This window comes from Thamnophis sirtalis, unplaced genomic scaffold (assembly GCF_051295495.1).
Source record: "Thamnophis sirtalis isolate CommonGarterSnake01/CBP01778 unplaced genomic scaffold, rThaSir2_p1.2 scaffold_4, whole genome shotgun sequence".
NCBI lineage: Eukaryota > Metazoa > Chordata > Lepidosauria > Squamata > Natricidae > Thamnophis > Thamnophis sirtalis.
This window is the reverse complement of record NW_028261384.1, coordinates 114,506,870-114,524,098: the sequence shown is the minus strand read 5'-3', so window position 1 is coordinate 114,524,098 and position 17,229 is coordinate 114,506,870. Positions and strand designations below refer to the sequence as shown.

The window sequence follows — 17,229 nt, the reverse complement described above, 5'->3', positions numbered from 1 at the left end:
GGCATTTGACAATCAAGCATTTGTGACTGGTTGCGAAAATCCAGCTGTCATATGATCACAATTTGCAACTTCTTTGCCATTTTCCAGCAGGAAACAGCAAGCAATGCTCACTGGATATGCTGGATTTGCTTAATGACCATGTGGTTCAACCAAGTGATTCGTCTAACTTCTACATTGATTTGCTTTATAATTGCTATAAAGAGATTGTAAAATTGAATCTGGTCAATTTATTGATTTTAGGCCACTATGACATACAAAATTCAGGCTCCATTATGGTTGGAGACTACCTGTAGTGACTGGCCATGTAACCTGATTGCCATTGTTTTTATCCTTAATTTCTTGGTGGACTGACTGTCTCTTTCCACACAGGTGCTCTACCAATCATCTACTGCACGCTGGCCTGCTGCCCACTTCTTCGTTCTATTGCCCTGCTCGCCTACACAGGCTTGTCAAGCTATGGTATCTTTTGTGCAGTGACTGCTCGTTCCAGTGTCCGGCGCTTACGAGCCTTTGCCTGGCAGGCTCTGTTCCGCTTCTTCTTCTTCTATTTGCGGTGGGTGGGATTAGGCACTGGCCATCCCACTTCTCTGCGTTCATACCTCATTATGGACGGTCTGGCCTTTCTTGGGGGCGTCATCAACATCTCGCGAGTGCCTGAGCGCTGGAAGCCAGGCTGTTTTGACTATTGGTTCAACAGCCATCAGATTATGCACGTGCTGGTGGTGGTCAGTATACTCTATCTTCATTGGGGAGTAGTGGCTGATCTTCATTGGATTGCCAACTCAGCCTGTCCAAAGGAAGGACCACATCATGTTTGAATTCACCCCTTCCACAGAAAATCTGCTGACTGAGAAGTGGGTGTCATATAAGGTGTGAACCACTGTTCTCATTGTTCAAGATCTTCTACAAGGGCTGATGTACATAAGAAAGGACATCTTCTGGATATGATTTATTTAAGAGGCTGCATTTTTTCCCTGTGGGGTTAATATAGTAGTTTCCTATTGGTTGATTATTCATGGATCAACTTGTCTAGGATTTGTATACTTCTGAGTCTAAAGTAATGAATTTCCACCACTTGAAGTTCTTAGATCAGTTTGTGCAGTTCAACTATTCTTCCAAATTGCAACAGGCAAACATAATTTGGTTAAAAACAATCTTGATCACTAATAAGGTAGAATCAGAGAAATAATTCACTGTACTAGTGAAGATTCCCATCCCCAACTCTTACTTTTGTTTGCTGTAGGACTTTATGACGTTAGAGCTGTTCTTGAGGTAGCTTTGATGATAGTAGGAAGAACCCGATTAGTTGCTTCTCTTTTTTGAATTTGCATTGAAAATGAAATGGGCACTGGGAAGAGAGAGATGTTCTTGGTAGAAGATGTTGGAGTTGAGTGCAACTTCTCTGCTTTTTAGAGGCAGTTACTTAGATACTTTTTATCCAGGTGTCTTTCAGACACCGTGCAATACTTTCTGATTTTTAAAAGGGCTTGTCAGACACCAGAATATTGAACTCTGCTGCATAGTTTAGTTTTTCTTTTCCTGCCAGGATAATCAGGAGCCTTGAAACTGGATTTGGATTGAAGTTGAAGAGTCCCGATTTCAATTCCTGGCTAATGTCATCAACTTTAGGGCCACGACTCTTTTGCAGCATACCTCAGTTTCCTATCTCTTTCTTGGCAGAGTGTACAATGTTTATGGTCAGATTGGAATTCTTTTTTCTGCTACCACATTCCAATTTTACCCTGACCAGAGCAATGCTTTTCAAAGCTTTATAGTTTTGTATGAATTTGGAAGTACTCTTTCTACTCCGTTGATATGGCTGCTGCAATTGCAGTAATCAATAATAGGCAAACACTGCTATCTTTTCCCCTGTTACTGTCTTGACTGGTCCATTAACTACAGCTTCTAGATTTTGGTTCCCTTCTTTCAGAGGCTTCCTGAATTGGTCCATTTTGAAGATTTTGCTTTTTAATTTGATTGGTTTTTGATACAAATAGAATCCTGAGATTGATTCTTCCTCTGAAGAAGTAAGTTTTTAACTATTGGTCCATGGTCAGAATTTTTGGTGAGGGGGTGCTTTTTGAGAACCTAATCAGAAGTGGCAGGTTGAGGATCAAAACAGCATTCTAGCAAATATTTTACAATCCTTTTGAAGTTTTCCCTTGGCTTAAAATTAGGAACTGGGAGAGCTAGCATTTCTTTTACATACCTAAATTTGGCTCGTAGTCCTTAGCTTGCTGAACTATATTAGACCCTGATGCATGTAAGACTATTGTCTAAATAGGGGTAAAGTATGTGATCTTACAGGTCCTGATGATCTTCCACATCTGAACACTCAAATAATTGTGCGTAATGCTACTTTCAATGTAAAATGGATTTTCAAGTGGAATTTGTTTTAGTGTTTTATGGCAGATCTTGAGATCAGGTTTTTTGGTTTAGCTTCAAAATACACCTAAATCAAGCAAACCATTCAATATTTGGTAGCCCTTTTTGTTTTGCATTTATGTAGATCAAGGTAATTTGGCTTTTAAAAAGCTATGTGTAGAGGTTCTCCTTGAAATGGGGAATTTCTCTATTTTCTATGCAGCACAAGTTACTTCATATTATTTTAGTAAGCGAGGCACAGAATATTTTAAAAAATGGTTAAAGTATTTTATGTGACCTTTACTGAAAACTAATTTTCAGTATATAGTAAACCAACCTACTTGGATTTTAGTTTAATTTATGGTCAAATAAGAAAAAAATCTTCTTATATCTTTCTAAGAATATAAGTGGCAATGGAAACTCCTTTCTCCAAAGAAAGAAATTTGGAAAGGGAAAAGGATGATATTGTGACTAACATATCAACTAAAATAAATTTCTGATTCATTTAAAGATCAAAATTGTCCTCCTGCAGCATCTGTAAATCCACCTTGTTAAAACCAGCCAGACTGAAAAATAGATGTGGAGACCAATTTGGATTTTTAAAAGAATCAGAAAAAACCCCACCTATTATTAATATATACAATATGTTAGTTTGGTTGTATCCTCTTTTGAAAAGATAACTAAGATAAAACATGAACGTGATGTAACTTAAGCTGAAAAGTGAGTCAAACAAATTCTTGAAGGAAGAGAGTAAAGGTTAAATAATTTCTAGGTTGCAAGTAGATCTGTGTTATGAAAAGGGAAACATTGACCTAAACCTTCCATGTTAGAATGTGAATTTTGTGTCATACAGCTACATTTTGAAAGAGGATTTAATCTGCTGCTAATCAAGTCTTGTCTCTTGTTATCTCAGGGTAGATGGACATTGCTGATGTTCACAGCTTCTGAAGTTGAAGCGTCACATATCTTTAAAATAAAAGAGCAAGGCACCACATTCAAAAAATGCACTTCATATGTGAGGGAGGGGGAGAAGGGAATTTTAAATACTTAAGATCCAGAACTTTTAAAAAAAGGCTGAAAAAAAAGTTGGGCCAGTGGCAGATTTGGGCTTTTGATTTAAAAAAAAATGTTTAAAATGGGGCTGAAATGAACTACTTCAAATCTCTTGAATTTTTTCAGCTTATGGTGGCTATGTTATCCCTAATGCCGGATGGCTCCTTTATATGTCTATTAAGGTATCCATCAAATTTCATTCTGAAGCAGGGGGGTGTCTTAAAATACTTTCACTTTAACAGCTTTTATTGTCTCTCTACATTTGAATGAATTGCTGCTAAGGGTAAGATTTATGAACTTGAATTGTGGTTCAGCGAAAACTAACATGCTGGCGGGAACTAATTGGAATCTTTTACAAGTAAAGGACCATGCTTCTTCTGGAAATCATAAGTATGGTTGAAGATTCTATTATGAACCCTAACCCTTTGAAGCAGTTATATTGGCTAAAAGGAAAAAATTGAGAAGGAACTTTATAAGAGCAACTTAAATTTTAGAAAATGAGATGCTAATTCTGGAATTTCTAAGATCTCTTCATCAGGTAAATAGACTAACATTAACCCAGTTAAACAAAATCAGCTCCTGAACAATATATATTGGTTGAGTTACAACTGGTATTTAAGGTATTTTTGCCTTAAATCTTGTATCATGGAACTCTTGCTACTGAAATTTAAGATTGATTCTGGAAAACTACACGTTAAATATTCTGATAAATGGGCACGTTCATTTTCTCTATGTAAAAAAAAAAGTAGAGATTTCCCAATAAGAGCAACAAAGTATAACACCTATTATACTTTGTCACCTATTGTTTTAGAGATTAAAATAAGGTTGTCAGTACTGATGAAACCACAAGATGCTTATTTCATGCTATTTGGGCATATCCTGTTCCTTCTTTTCTCGTCACCTTTGCCTGCTTTCATTCTGTTATCTCCGTAAAAAAACAGGATACGGCAGCATTGTGCTGGCGATTTGTCAAAATTATATAGCAGGACTAGACTACTCTGCTCAGCTAGCAATGCTTTAACCTTATCATTTTTACCAAGTTAGTGCCAGGCTGAAATTATATAATAAAGAATGATGGCATCAATGTATTTTTTGCCCCTTTGCTGGTTAAATAGCATAGGAAGTCCATATGTATTGTCTATTTAAGGGAAAGGAATGAAAGAATCTGCAGTGACTTTTTAACTTCAGTTTGGATTACAACATAATACAACATAGAGTCAGCCTATAGATGAGAACCACTATCTGAAACCAGATTGTCTTTCCTCACTCCCCAATTCTTCCTGTAGTGCCTTGGTTGGCTGCTATTTTTCCTACTAGCAAATATGCAGAAGAAAAATTATAGCCAGAAAAATCAGCTGCTTTGGTTGTGAGATATTGCATACATAAAATCAAAGCAGTCCCATTCTATGAGGCAGAACAGATGCCACAGAAGTAGGACAGGAATTGGTAATGTGGCAAATTTCATGCTGATACTGTACAGATTTTTTTTTGCTAACTGAATGATGCACATACATTCATCAGGCTTCCAATTGGATATTCCAGAACCAAAATACATGCATCCTAATTATCTCCTAATTGAAGCTTATTAAAGTAGAATGAATACGCTTCCAGAAAAGCACATTTTTATCAATCACCAGTCACTTTTATCTCTACCTAATATGAATAGGGTATCTCATGTAATCTGATTGGAAAATCCTGAAACCAAGAGAGACACAAAAATATGAGTAGCCAATAATAATGTGCACAATTTACAATCATTTATCTAAAGGTCTGTATTTTAAGGTTTCTTTCCATTAAACATGAAACTCAAATAGCTTCCCTCATCATATATTAGACTTGGCTTTAAATAACATCTCCTTTAAGCCTTTTTTTTTCTTAATGGAGTTTTATTTTATAATCATGCTTTTTAAAAAAAGAAACAAACCAATTAGTGGAAATTATGAATGCTTTTAATATCATGAATTATAGCTACATTTGTAAATCCCCAGAATAAAAGATCATTGAGCCCCAAAACTCAAAGTCCAATTCCAAATGACAAAAAATATTTGAGATACAAAAAGAAAAAGACAAAAGCTTTAAAAAAAATCATATAGAAATCCTCATATTTTTATGAAAGTAGGATGCCTTTTACCTAAAATGGTGACAGATTATGATCTGCTTTCTACTGACTATCAGAAAAATATTCTTAAATCATAAAGGCAAGAAGTAATATATAAAAAACAGCCTTATATATACTGACGTAGATAAAATATACACAGCAAAGCATCCTTAATAACTTGCCTTTCCTTCACTAGTCTGAAGTTGGTCAAACTTTGGCACCTCTGAGCATACTGACCTCTAGCACGCTAAAAAAAAAAATGTTCCCCCCAAAAGGGCCTAAGCAGTCAGAAAATAGTTCCCCCGTCAGCTCTGACATTTTTGTTTTGGTGTTGTATAATCCTCAAATAAGCTTAGCAAATTTTTTGGCTCAAAAGTGGAGCACTCATCTGAGCATTGAAGTAAAACTGATTCCCATTTAACTTCTGTTTCATCATATGTTGGTGTGTGCTGCAATGTATTCGCAGGTAACATGTTTGATGAAGTGGGGCTGCTGCATGGGGACTTCAGACTAATGCGACTAAGGTTGGGACTTCCCTGGAGTGTAAAAGACCTATGAATGATTAAAAAAAGGAAATTATGGAAACTTCACAATTTAGCAAGAAAGAAACTAAAATATTTGGCCTCTCCACAGTCTTAAGAGTCTTGGGAAAATCTTAAGCTTCAAAATACCACACTTTTATCGTTTCCTGAACAACTGAAAACATGCAAACTAAAGTATTAGGCCCGTGCTACAGTTGCTGCCTGGCTAAGCCATCAAACATTCTGAATATTATTTTGTATCTTTAGTTTGTAGGTGACTCTGCAAAAGTCTCCAGAAGTTTAGTTAGTTACTGACTAGTTTTAGACACAGTAAGCCTAGGTTTAAGTAATAGGACTTTACTGAATATTACACTTGCACAATCCTGTAGATCAAAACAAGCCAGATTATATCTGGTTATACATATATGAAAACAAATATTTCTTCATAGTCATTGCTTCAATAATATCTCACCTGCTTTTCCTGCAACGAGTCTGTTGGGGTGAGGGATGCCGTGGTGTGGAGGTGCTTCCTGCACATGGGCATATGGTAAGCAGCGGGGAACCAGGCTGTCTGGAAGAAAAATAAAAAGGAGGTTTTTAGGCTTAGCAGAACTCTGACAGATATATTGGAGAATGGGTGGGGAATTCAGACCAACACATATAATAAATGATGCACATCATGTTTGAACAAGTAGGCTGTGTTAGTTACTTGTTCCTCTTCTCCCTTTCATTCATCATATAAGCTCTAGGTAAAACAGACCTATTCTGTCCTTTAAGAAAAATGCAAATCATTTTCCCCAAAAGTTGAATTCTTAGCCAGAAATAATTTGAATTATCAGGGGATAATTATTTTTTGATATGGCAATTGGCTATCCTTATCAATTTAAAAAGATGAAATTTTGTTGAAAAGCTAAATGAGTATTTTCAATTTTTTTAAATACTTAGACAATAATTGATGATAGCATTTCATAAGCTAAAAACATTTCATAATAATTAGAGAAAATATCAGAAGAGCAATACATTCTCATATGAAAATCAGAATTGAATAAGTTTAGTAATGTCATAAGTTGCCTTCAGGCTTGGATTGAATTTTTCTGGAGAATCATTATGACAACTATAAAAAAGCATTGGAGGATACTACTGCTTGGAATAGTGAGGTAGTTTCTCTCTCAAAGACTTGGTGCTATCCATTGGAAGCTCTTACTTGTCAGTTATGCTCTAAGCAGTAAATTGGGTAGGGCTCTTTACAATATGCTTCTTCAAGTCCTTTTAACAAGATAAATAATTTTCCTTTGTTTTGGGTTTCAGAGATGGCTAAAACCAGATAAGTTACTGCATGCATTTGAAGTGTTAGGGAATTAAGAAGTTCTAAAAAAGGATGAGTGAATGGACTTTATTTCATGTTAGTAATTCATCAATTCCAGTATCAAAAAAGATATTTTTCAATGGATTTTTGAGATTTGACCTTATCTGTTTTTCAAATTAGGCAAGCACTTCACTGACCTTAAAAAACACTAAGATTCATCTACCACTATTTTAATATATTTTGATGCAGGCCACTTGTTCATGTTCACTTTCTACTTCTGCTACATTTTAAGATAGGTAGAAAAGGGAATATGCTTCTCTCTAACTTACTTATCCAAGGACTGCAGCTCCACAGGGCAAGTGTGGTTATGTCCTTTACTTATCTCTGAAAGGTCAAATACATCATCACCAAAGCTCTCCTTATCATCATCATCTTCTTCACCCCAGTCACTAGTGAGATTGCTGTTTTCCAGGGGAAGAAGAAAGGGTGAATGTGGTGGTGTGACTGGAACAGTCTTACGCCAAAAGAGCAACCACTGAGCTGGACGGTACAGAGCTCCCCAAAGCCATTGCATGAACCTGAGGAGAGTCTGTAATGAGCAAAAGGAAAATATTAAACTCTGAGAAAGAGATCAGCAGACACACCAAGCAGAAAACAACCATGAAATACAGCATCTCCTAAATTTGACAGTAAAACAATCTAGAAAAGGTTCTAGCATTAAATGATAATAAACATTTGGAATAAATCAGTGAATTTTGTACTAATAGGTACCAAAGAAATTCAAGAATTCAAGGAGAAGTAGAACCAGTTCAGTTTCATTCAATCACAGGTAAAAGTAATAAGTTAATAACAAGGATGGAAGTCATGACTATAGTTATAAGGAAGAGAGAGTTCTGGCAGAGTGTATGGAGTATTTATTTTTAAAATATTTAACCAATTTTGAAGCAAATGTACATAAAAATGAAGTCACCGAAGAGGTGTAGTTAAATGTTGCTTTAAAATTTGGACCATAACAATGTCTGCCTAAATTAATGCTTACCTTGTACACGGAGACACCCTGCTGGATCCCAGAATGTGCTAACAACACAAGTTTTCGCCACCTCTCAGTTTTTTGCATAAGACTAGAATTAAGCAACATCTCTACTGAGGGCCGGAGAAGATGATTGGGTTCCAACATGGCAACTAGGAGTTTTTGCAGCTCAACTGAGAGACCTGAAATGGAAAGGAAGATTCGGTCACCTATCTTTAATTGTGTGGCATACTGCATTTTTCATTTCATCTTCACTTGATCATTCTGCTTTTCAGTTTGCCTGCTTAAGAGATTGCCAGCAGAATTCTTGAATGTAGATATTATACAGAGAGATGTCTCCTTTGCTGCTGCTCACCTGCAGTGAATTCAGGGGGCAAATAACCCTGTCGAAGTTGCTGCCAGCCTTTACCTCCATTGGGGAGCTCCATATTACAGGCAATTTCTAGAATAGTTATGCCAAGACTTGGAAGAAAGAAAGACATATATCAAGCAACTGAAACAAGCAGCACTATTAAACTATATCACTGATTTTTAATACCCATGGTTAGCAACATTTGAGGAAAATGAGCAAACACTATGCAAGAATCACAATTCCTAGCACCAGAAAATCTAGCTCTCATCTTCTCATCACATCCCACACCTGAAAACATCAGCAGCTTTGGTATATTCTCCACGGAGCAGTTCCGGTGCCATGTAGCGTGGATCCCCTTCTTGAGCATCTTTCAGATCCCCAGAGTCCAACTTCAGCATTAGCCCAAAGTCACCCAACTTACAGACATTGGTAGATGATAGAAAGATGTTAGCTGGCTTGATATCCATGTGTAGAAGGTTACGACTATGTAAATGACGCAGTCCTTGAAGCATATCCCAGAGAAAGGTCTGAACTTGCCATTCGGACAGAGGACCATATTCCTCACAGTACTGCAACAGTGTGCCCGGGCATAACTCTGTCTGGATGTAGAGTTGACCACGCTCCTCCCAAGCCTGTACAAAGCTCACACAGTTGGGATGGTGCCCCACATGCTCGTGCTTGCGCACCTCAGCCAATTTGCGCTGCCTATCACCCTCACCCCGGAAAGGTTCCACAGAACGCTTCACTGCATACAACTGACCATCTTCACGAGACCGTACCTATAAAGAGAGAAGAGTGATGAACTTGGACAGTCCACAGAAATGTTTTAAATTAAGAATCCCACCTGATAATCTCAACATTCAAATGAGGAATGGTACCATTTTGTGCCAAAAATATTAAGTTTCTCTGACAGGGAGTAGTGTTTATATCATGTAATTAGATTGCAAATAAATGTTTTATTTGTTGTAAGTACTAAGGCAGCCAAAATTAAATCACAAATATTTAAAAGACTGTCATCTGAAACGCAAACATTTCTAGAAGAGGTACTTTCAAGCAATTACACAAGTTACACTTAAAGACAGAAGAATATCTCTGCCCAAACAAAAGTTCAATATGTTTCAAACCTCTTTGAAATTGAGAATATGATCCCAATACTTTTCTTCCAGTCACCACATAGACCTGCAGAATGTGGAATTTCCATTTAGCTGTCCCAACTATACTCCATTAATATAGTCTCCATTAATTTCTATAATCTTATCAGCCACTAATCATTAGTTGATGACCCCCTTACCTTATATACTTCCCCAAAAGATCCTCGTCCCAAACAGCTGAGTTTCTGAAAACATTGCTTGAAAAACAACTCTCTTTTTGAGGCATCATATAGATGACTATGTAGAGGCGATTTCTGCTTGTGCAAGTCATGAAAGGAAACACTACGTGGCTGGAGCTTGGTCCAAGGCTGCAGACGGCGGTCAGAGAAAATTCGGCTCACAGTTAATGTACTCTTGTGACGTGGTCGTGGAGGAAGGGTATAGCTGAGTGGTTGGCGGGTCTTTTTGATGGAAAAACTGCATTCTGCTTCTTTGAAGAAGGCAGGCACGGGCAGAGGAATATGGCTCAATTGAGACTCAGCACCTGAACAGTCAAGAGCTACCGGCATGTCTGAAAGTAGGAAGTGCAATCAGTAAGATTGTGCAATATCTTCCTTTATAGCCTAACCCATAAAGCATCAGGTTTTGGTGCTAGGCTTTTCCTCAGGTTCATCAATTATACAAACTGAATAGTCAGCATGGTCACAAATTATTCCACATATTTAATCTAACTGGAATAATATAGATCATAATGTATATTGAGTTTAAACCATTTTTTCACACAACATAATAGCATATTAGACAGATACACTGTTACAGTCAGTGACCATAAGTAAAAAGAAAACAAAATAAACAAAGAATAAAATGTAATAAGCATCCTTACATTGTTCATCTTAATTTGTATGAATGTAAGTAAATATATTTAACAAAACTATGAAATTCTTAGAGTTAATATAAATAGCCAAACCTATAAAGCCTATTAACTATGCTTCGGTCTGCTTTGTTTATTTCTTCCTTAGTTAGATGCACGGAATAAAATAAGTAGTATATTTAGAAACATTATAGGCTGAGAGATTTTACTGCTATTATGGCCCAAACAAATGCTTCTTTATTTCTAGCTTACAATTCTGGAAACAACCTTTGATAGTAATAATTTCAATGTTTTCAGGTTTTTTGCAGCAAGATTCTCTTTATTTTGTCCTTTAAAAGCTTTAGTAACAATCATGCTTTTCAAATAGCATTAGATTTCCCTCTGAGAAAATCAATGCTCTGTGGTCTGCTATCTCCAAATCCTGGCCATTTGAATAGTATTTCAGGTAAACTGGATTTCATCTATCTGCTGCAGGGGTCCAGGATCCATCAGTAACAGTCATGAAGTTTCTTAATGATTCCTGATAAGACAGGTAACATTCAAATGAAACTGGCAAATATGACTTGTTAGTTTCTAGAGGCACTCAAAGCACATCTGTCAGCAGAAGTATAAATTGAACAAGCAATAAATGGAACATGTTGGAGATATAAAAGTTTCAAATTATTGATTTATTCTACTAGTTTCTTGTTTACATAATCCATTGTAAAGTACTTAAAAAAAGAAGTAATCATATATGCTTTTCGGTGATAAGTTCTACTGAAAATAGTGGGGATTACTTAATGGTAATGGGCAGCATGGTGACTCAGTGGTTAAGACACTGGACTTGTTGATTGGAAAACCAACAGTCCAGGTTTGAGACCCGGATGCCAGGAGACTGGGTGATCTCTTCCTTGCCTCAGCTCTTGACAACTAGCAGTTTGAAAGCATGCAAATGAGAAATAAATAGGTACCACTTCGATAGAAAGGTAACAATGCTCTGTGATGTCACGTTGGCCACATGACTGCGGGAATGTCTTCAGACAGTGTTGGTTCAATAGTCTGGAAACCAGATAAGCACCCCCCCCCCTATAGTTAGCAACGTCTAGGAGAGTAAAATCCACAGGGAATTTTTTAGCTTTACTTTTACTTAAGAATAAATATTACAGAGTGCACTATATGCTCTCTTATCCAATATGGCAACCGTAATTGTGTATAATGTTTTGTTTAAAAGACACAAACATTTCTATAGTGCTCAGAGCATCAGACTAATAGGACTCCAAATGTGGTTATGAAGCTGGTTCTACATATAATGGAACAAATCTCACCAAAATATTCTAGCAGATCTGACCAAAATATTTTATAAAATAATATAAAAATGGTCCAACAAGTATTTTTAGATAATAGAGTGATCACTGGACTCCATCTGGAGTAAAATCAAATTTACAAGGATGTTATAAGCATTAAAAGAAGTATTTAGAAGAAGCAGTTGAGTTAATAGGAATTCTTTTCTGACAGAACTACAAATCTGAAGTAGAGGGTCTGAATTAAATTATCCCTTAAAAATATTCCCTACTAATCCTGCTGCTTAAACTCCAGCCTGTTATTAGTTCACATAAACACAATGGGTCTGGCTATAGATTTTCCACACTATAATATCCTCCTCCTCGTTTTTAAACTGAAAAAATTACAACTTAAAGAATGGTACATACTCTAGGTAGCCCTCTCTTAACTTCTATTTGTTCAGAAACCATTTCAAGTTACTTCATCACTAGCCTTTTAGCTAGCCTCTCCCTGATCAATCACCGTTATAACATTATAACAAATTTCTCCTCTTCCACCAATTCTTCATTTGCTCTGCCACTTCTGATGCTGTTCTACTGTTGTTCCTTCAACCTCATACTGAGAGGAAAAGACAATACAAATACCTGAAATATTTTGGAGTAAATATCCAAAACCAGAGCTTATGTAAAACATCTTTAAACTGGGGGTATAATTTGATTTCACTCTCGACTCCCTAGTCATATTTAACTTTCTCCTTAGTTTTCTTTATGTCATTCTTGCACTTATCTAAACAGCTTCTTGGGCTGCTAAAATGACAACCCTTTCTTTGATACTTTGTCCCATTGATAGATGGAAGATTTTATCCATGTCCAAATAACTGATTCATGGAAGTGAATTTGTCTACACTGTAGATAAATTAAAAAGAATTAAAGAAATTTTGGTCTATTCTAACATGTACTGTGATTATCTGTCAAACCAATTTTCCTGACTATTTCTTATCAGGTGTGAACAGGAGGGTCTCAGCACTGAGAAGAATCTAACAAAATTGCACATTTAATGCAGCAAAGTTCATCTCCTGATCCTTGGACAAGACACTGTGATGGAAATCTTCCAAAATATTTGTCCACTTTTCCATGTAGAGAGAAAACTTGACCAGATACAGTAAACCAATTCTACTTTATTGCAAGGTATTGTATTAACAAAATCTTGCATGTTTGAAAGTATAAATTTCCCACTGTCTTTACAGCCCAAGAAACTAGGGAGGGCTCTCTTCAGAGCCTCTTGCTTTGTCCACTATCCAGCAATGACTTATGTCCTCTCTTATCCAATCATTCTATAGACAACATCTCTTTGCCCAAGTTTCCAGGGTCTTTCCCACATACCATTACAATATTAGAGGGTATAAGTTTATTGGGTAACAAAATGCAATCATCATTGGATTCTACCTTTACTAAAGTTAGTTCTATGGCTTTCTTTGTACTCTAGCCCAGGGGTCCCCAACACCTGGTCTTTGGCCCTTTTGGAACTGGGTTGTGGAAGTGGTGGGTGAATGTGTGCATGTGAAGCTGCATTTGTGAAAGCAGGATGTGCGTGCGTGAAACCATCCCTTCTCCCTCACTGCTGCCACTGCCAGTCCACCGAGCCGGAAATGTTGGAGACTGCCACTCTAGCCCACATGACTAATTCACTTATGGGGTGTGGCCTATAGATTTTTCCAGAACATCAACTTGCTCTATGATCATGGGTCACTTTTTAAAGTCTGAATTATTTTACAGAATTCTAATGAACATAAAACTGAATTCCAATGTACAAGAACTGTGTACTGTAATTTTTTGAAACAGTTAAATAAAGACAGAATGAGGAAATAATTCATTCAATAAATTATTTATTCCCCTTGAAAAAAAACCAAATATTTTATCTAACACCCCACCCAGAGAAAGAGTCCATCTTTCATCTATAACACGTCAAATGCAAAAGAAACATTTGTTTCTCCAATCCTAATACATTAGTTCTAAGCTTTTGAAACTTTTCTGCTTTCTCATGTTCTACCCATCAGTATTAATGCTAATATACGTGGAATTAATTCTTCTCAATGCCTCTTGCTATATTCACATAACATACTGTCGAATGATTAATTTTAATTTACTTAACAAATTCAAATTGTGTTTGCACAACACTATCAAAACTAAAATATTGGCTTGATTAAAATATGATCGGCTAATCCATGGCGCAATGTATTATGTGAATCTTTATTGAGTCACCTTTTTCTGCAAGTCCCTTCTCAAAGCTACCGGTATGTTCCATGAAATCTTAATTTCCTTTAATCCCAACCTCTAATGTGATTAAAGGTAAATAAGCAAAACTGAAATGTCTATTTTCCACTAGCCATTCTTAATTTGCCTTCTCTTCCTCTAATATTCCTATTATTCTAAATCTAGATTATAAATATCTTTGGAAAGATAATTGCACTTATAATTTGCATTACACAAAAGCAAAGTTACCCTTGAGTTAATCTTAACTCTTGATGACTACAGAACATTAATCTGGCGGTATTTTTAGTAATAGTTCAAAATTGGTTGGCTATTGCCTCTTTCAAGAATAATTTTCTAATTTAGCCAACTCAAGTACTATCTAGAAGCTTCCCATACAATAGCGGATGATCAGCTTCCAAGCCTTCCCAAAGACAAGCAAATGCTGCCATCCGCTAAAACATAAGAAATAAATTCTGCTAGGTACAATATCCCAATAGTAACTTTCAACAGTCTGGCCTCCTTTTGTTGAAGTATTGGCAAACATTACTTCATCCTAGCTATTTGTCAATTAACTGGGAATAGTGAAAGGTGTTATCCAGTGGTCCGAATGACACCAAATTGAAAAGATCTAACACACAAGAGAAAACATAGATAGTATAACCTATATTATAAGTTGAATTCCTAAAGCCGGAGTAAGCCTCCAGTTCCTGTCATCTGGAGTCAACCTGATTGTGGCTATACTTGATACAATTGGAACTGAACACATACCTTATTAGAGTGGCATTATTTATATAGGTAGAGTGGATAAGCTGCAGTCCCATTTATTTTGTCCTTTTTTTCCTCTAGTTCAAGGCATATAACTACTATTTGCACCATTTTTTACCTCATAACAAGCCCAAGTGAAAGGTTGTAATGAGGCAATTATTGGCCTAAAGCCACTTATGGGTTTTTCTTGACCAAGGGGAGATTTGAAGCTGGGTTTTGCCTCAAAACTGACAAAACCAAATGTGTATGGAGCTGAAGACCAATTCCCTGAATTTGGGAGAAAAAACCTTTACTTGTGTGGGGTGTCAGCGATAAGTCAATAAATAAATGATCAGTCAGTAAAATATACTGATTGCATGGGAAGTTTGAACAATGGAAAACATTGATTCTAGATAACATTTCACAAGTGACAAATGTATGGGTTACATTATTTTTCACCAAGTAGATTAATATCTTTCTTTGAAAGTTGCAAGTGTATTCAAGGACTTTGAAAATATGCTTTCTATTTGCGGTTGCTGAAAAGGCAAGTTCTCCCATACCAAAAGAAATTACGTTGGGTAAAAGAAAAGAAAAACATGCTTTCTTACACATTGAAGATTAGCCAAGACAGTCAAGTTAAATAAGATAAAGTAACCATTATTGTCACACACACATATTCACACCTATACATACACACCAAATGTACTAATATTGTCTTTAAAATGCTAACAAAGCAGCCTAAAATTTGAGGCAGTAGGGTCGTCCTGCTCCACTCCCCTTCACAACAACAGTGACCGACTACACCTTCTCCAAAGAGTATCTGGCTGGGTTGTTTGCACCCTTTCCTCAATAGCTTAGTCGGTTCCACCAACTACCTCTCTTCCCTTGGAAAAAACTTCGGGGACTCTCCTACCTCTCTCAACTCTTCCTCCGTCCCAATCCCCTCGGAGTCACGAAAGAAGTTCAAGAGCTCGGATTCTCCGGGAGTTCCCAGACGCAGCAATCCCGGCTTTTTTCTCTCAACGCCCCACACTTCCTCCTCTTCCTCTCCTCCTCTGAGGAGCGCGCCAAGCTTCCGAGAAGGGAACCCAACGCTCCGCGCTCGCGCCAAAATTCCAAACGGCCTCGCCCATTTCCGCTTACGTCATAATTGCGACGCATACGCGCCTGCGCAGGCATCTGCGCTTTTTTAAAAAAAAAACTTGAAAAAAGATCACCCGCTAAAGAGACTCGTTGTCCACCCGTTTGGCAATTGAATCCCTCTTTTATAATGCCGCCTGATGTGGTCCTCAGATTCGCCTGTCCCTTGTTTTGTTTGTCTCCACCATCTTTTTAAAAGACGGTTGTTATTATAATAATTATTATTATTATAATTTTTAATTTCAGGCGACATCGTTCTGTATTTATATTGTTTTTATCGTTTGCTGCAAAACTCAGGGCTATCACAGGGTGGCGGAAAGTGAAGTGTTCTGCATAAATACAGCAGTCTTGGTTAAAAGACGAATATTTGCTATGCTCATTTGTCTGTGATGAAACTTTATGTTTGACTTCTTGGCTCTGTTTGAACGATGATGCGTCAGGCTCAGTAGAGCCCTATTTCGTCAGTAAAAAACATTAATACCATGAAACAAATATCTAAAACTCCGCAATATTTATGTCATGGTGCCATGAAATATTTTGTCTCTGGGAAAAAAAGATCCATTTGTATCAGTGGGATTTAGGATTGTACTATCAATTTTTAAAATTGCATGTATTGTTTCTAAAATATATTATCTGCAATATAGACCTTAGATTGATAAGAGTTTATGTGGATAAAAAAGAAATAGAGCAATTGACAACTGCTAAGTAGTTGGAAAGGATGCGGTGGCTCAGTGGCTAAGACAACAGAAAGGTCAGCAGTTCGGTGGCTCGAATCCCTAGCGCCGCATACAAAGTGAGCTCCCGTTACTTGTCCCAGCTTCTGCCAATCTTGCAGTTCGAAAGCATGTAAAATGCAAGTAGAAAAATAGGAACCACGTTTGGTGGGAAGGTAATAGCGTTTCCACCTTCGGTATTTAGTCATGCCGGCCACATGGCCACAGAGATGTCTTTGGATAGCGCTGGCTCTTCAGCTTTGTAAGAGAGATGAGTACTACCCACTAGAGTCGAGAACGACTAACATATATGTGCAAGGGGAACCTTTACCTTTATATTACAACTAGTTGGAACCAGCTTGAGAGCCAGTTTGATGTAGTGGTTATGGCATTAGGATAGAAACCTGGAGATGTCTTAAGCACATAGCCAGCTG

The 17,229-nt window shown here is 37.0% G+C and overlaps 2 protein-coding genes across 7 annotated transcripts in view; one reads left to right on the top strand and one right to left on the bottom strand.

Moving 5' to 3' along the window:
• The window catches only part of PAQR4 (progestin and adipoQ receptor family member 4), a 39,394-nt gene that overhangs the window by 20,814 nt on the left and 1,351 nt on the right, over positions 1–17,229 (top strand). The window contains exon 3 of one of the 3 annotated variants that reach the window (XR_015696471.1): positions 12,949–13,133. Coding sequence is in view for 2 of the 3 variants with exons in the window: in XM_087713765.1 (XP_087569891.1) it covers positions 370–818 (449 nt within the window). In the remaining variant the exon portion in view is untranslated. Of the gene's footprint in view, positions 1–369; positions 5,196–12,948; positions 13,815–17,229 lie in introns of those variants that run through there. The other 2 variants (XM_087713766.1, XM_087713765.1) reach the window with 2 other exon arrangements.
• PKMYT1 (protein kinase, membrane associated tyrosine/threonine 1) lies at positions 3,205–17,227 on the bottom strand. 4 transcript variants are annotated; one of them, XM_087713763.1, is made up of 8 exons: positions 15,856–17,227; positions 10,016–10,386; positions 9,013–9,503; positions 8,728–8,834; positions 8,382–8,554; positions 7,672–7,931; positions 6,509–6,607; positions 5,345–6,067 (listed from the first exon to the last, which is right to left on the bottom strand). In XM_087713763.1, exons 2-8 carry the CDS (start codon positions 10,382–10,384, stop codon positions 5,821–5,823), a joined length of 1,746 nt encoding a protein of 581 aa, XP_087569889.1. In that variant the 5' UTR covers positions 10,385–10,386; positions 15,856–17,227; the 3' UTR covers positions 5,345–5,820. The 4 variants fall into 4 exon arrangements, with proteins under 4 accessions (XP_087569890.1, XP_087569889.1, XP_087569888.1 ...); XM_087713762.1 differs by lacking the exon at positions 15,856–17,227 and adding an exon at positions 11,463–12,881; XM_087713764.1 differs by lacking the exons at positions 5,345–6,067; positions 15,856–17,227 and adding an exon at positions 3,205–3,330 and having other exon boundaries at positions 10,016–11,154.

Coding starts and splice junctions, on each gene's coding strand:
- PKMYT1 (XM_087713763.1), bottom strand. CDS start 10,384: ATGCCGGTAGCTCTTGACTGTTCAGGTGCTGAGTCTCAATTGAGCCAT. Junction 8,555..8,727: donor GCCCCCTGAATTCACTGCAG/GTGAGCAGCAGC, acceptor TTTCCATTTCAG/GTCTCTCAGTTGAGCTGCAA. Junction 6,068..6,508: donor ACTCGTTGCAGGAAAAGCAG/GTGAGATATTAT, acceptor AATCATTCATAG/GTCTTTTACACTCCAGGGAA.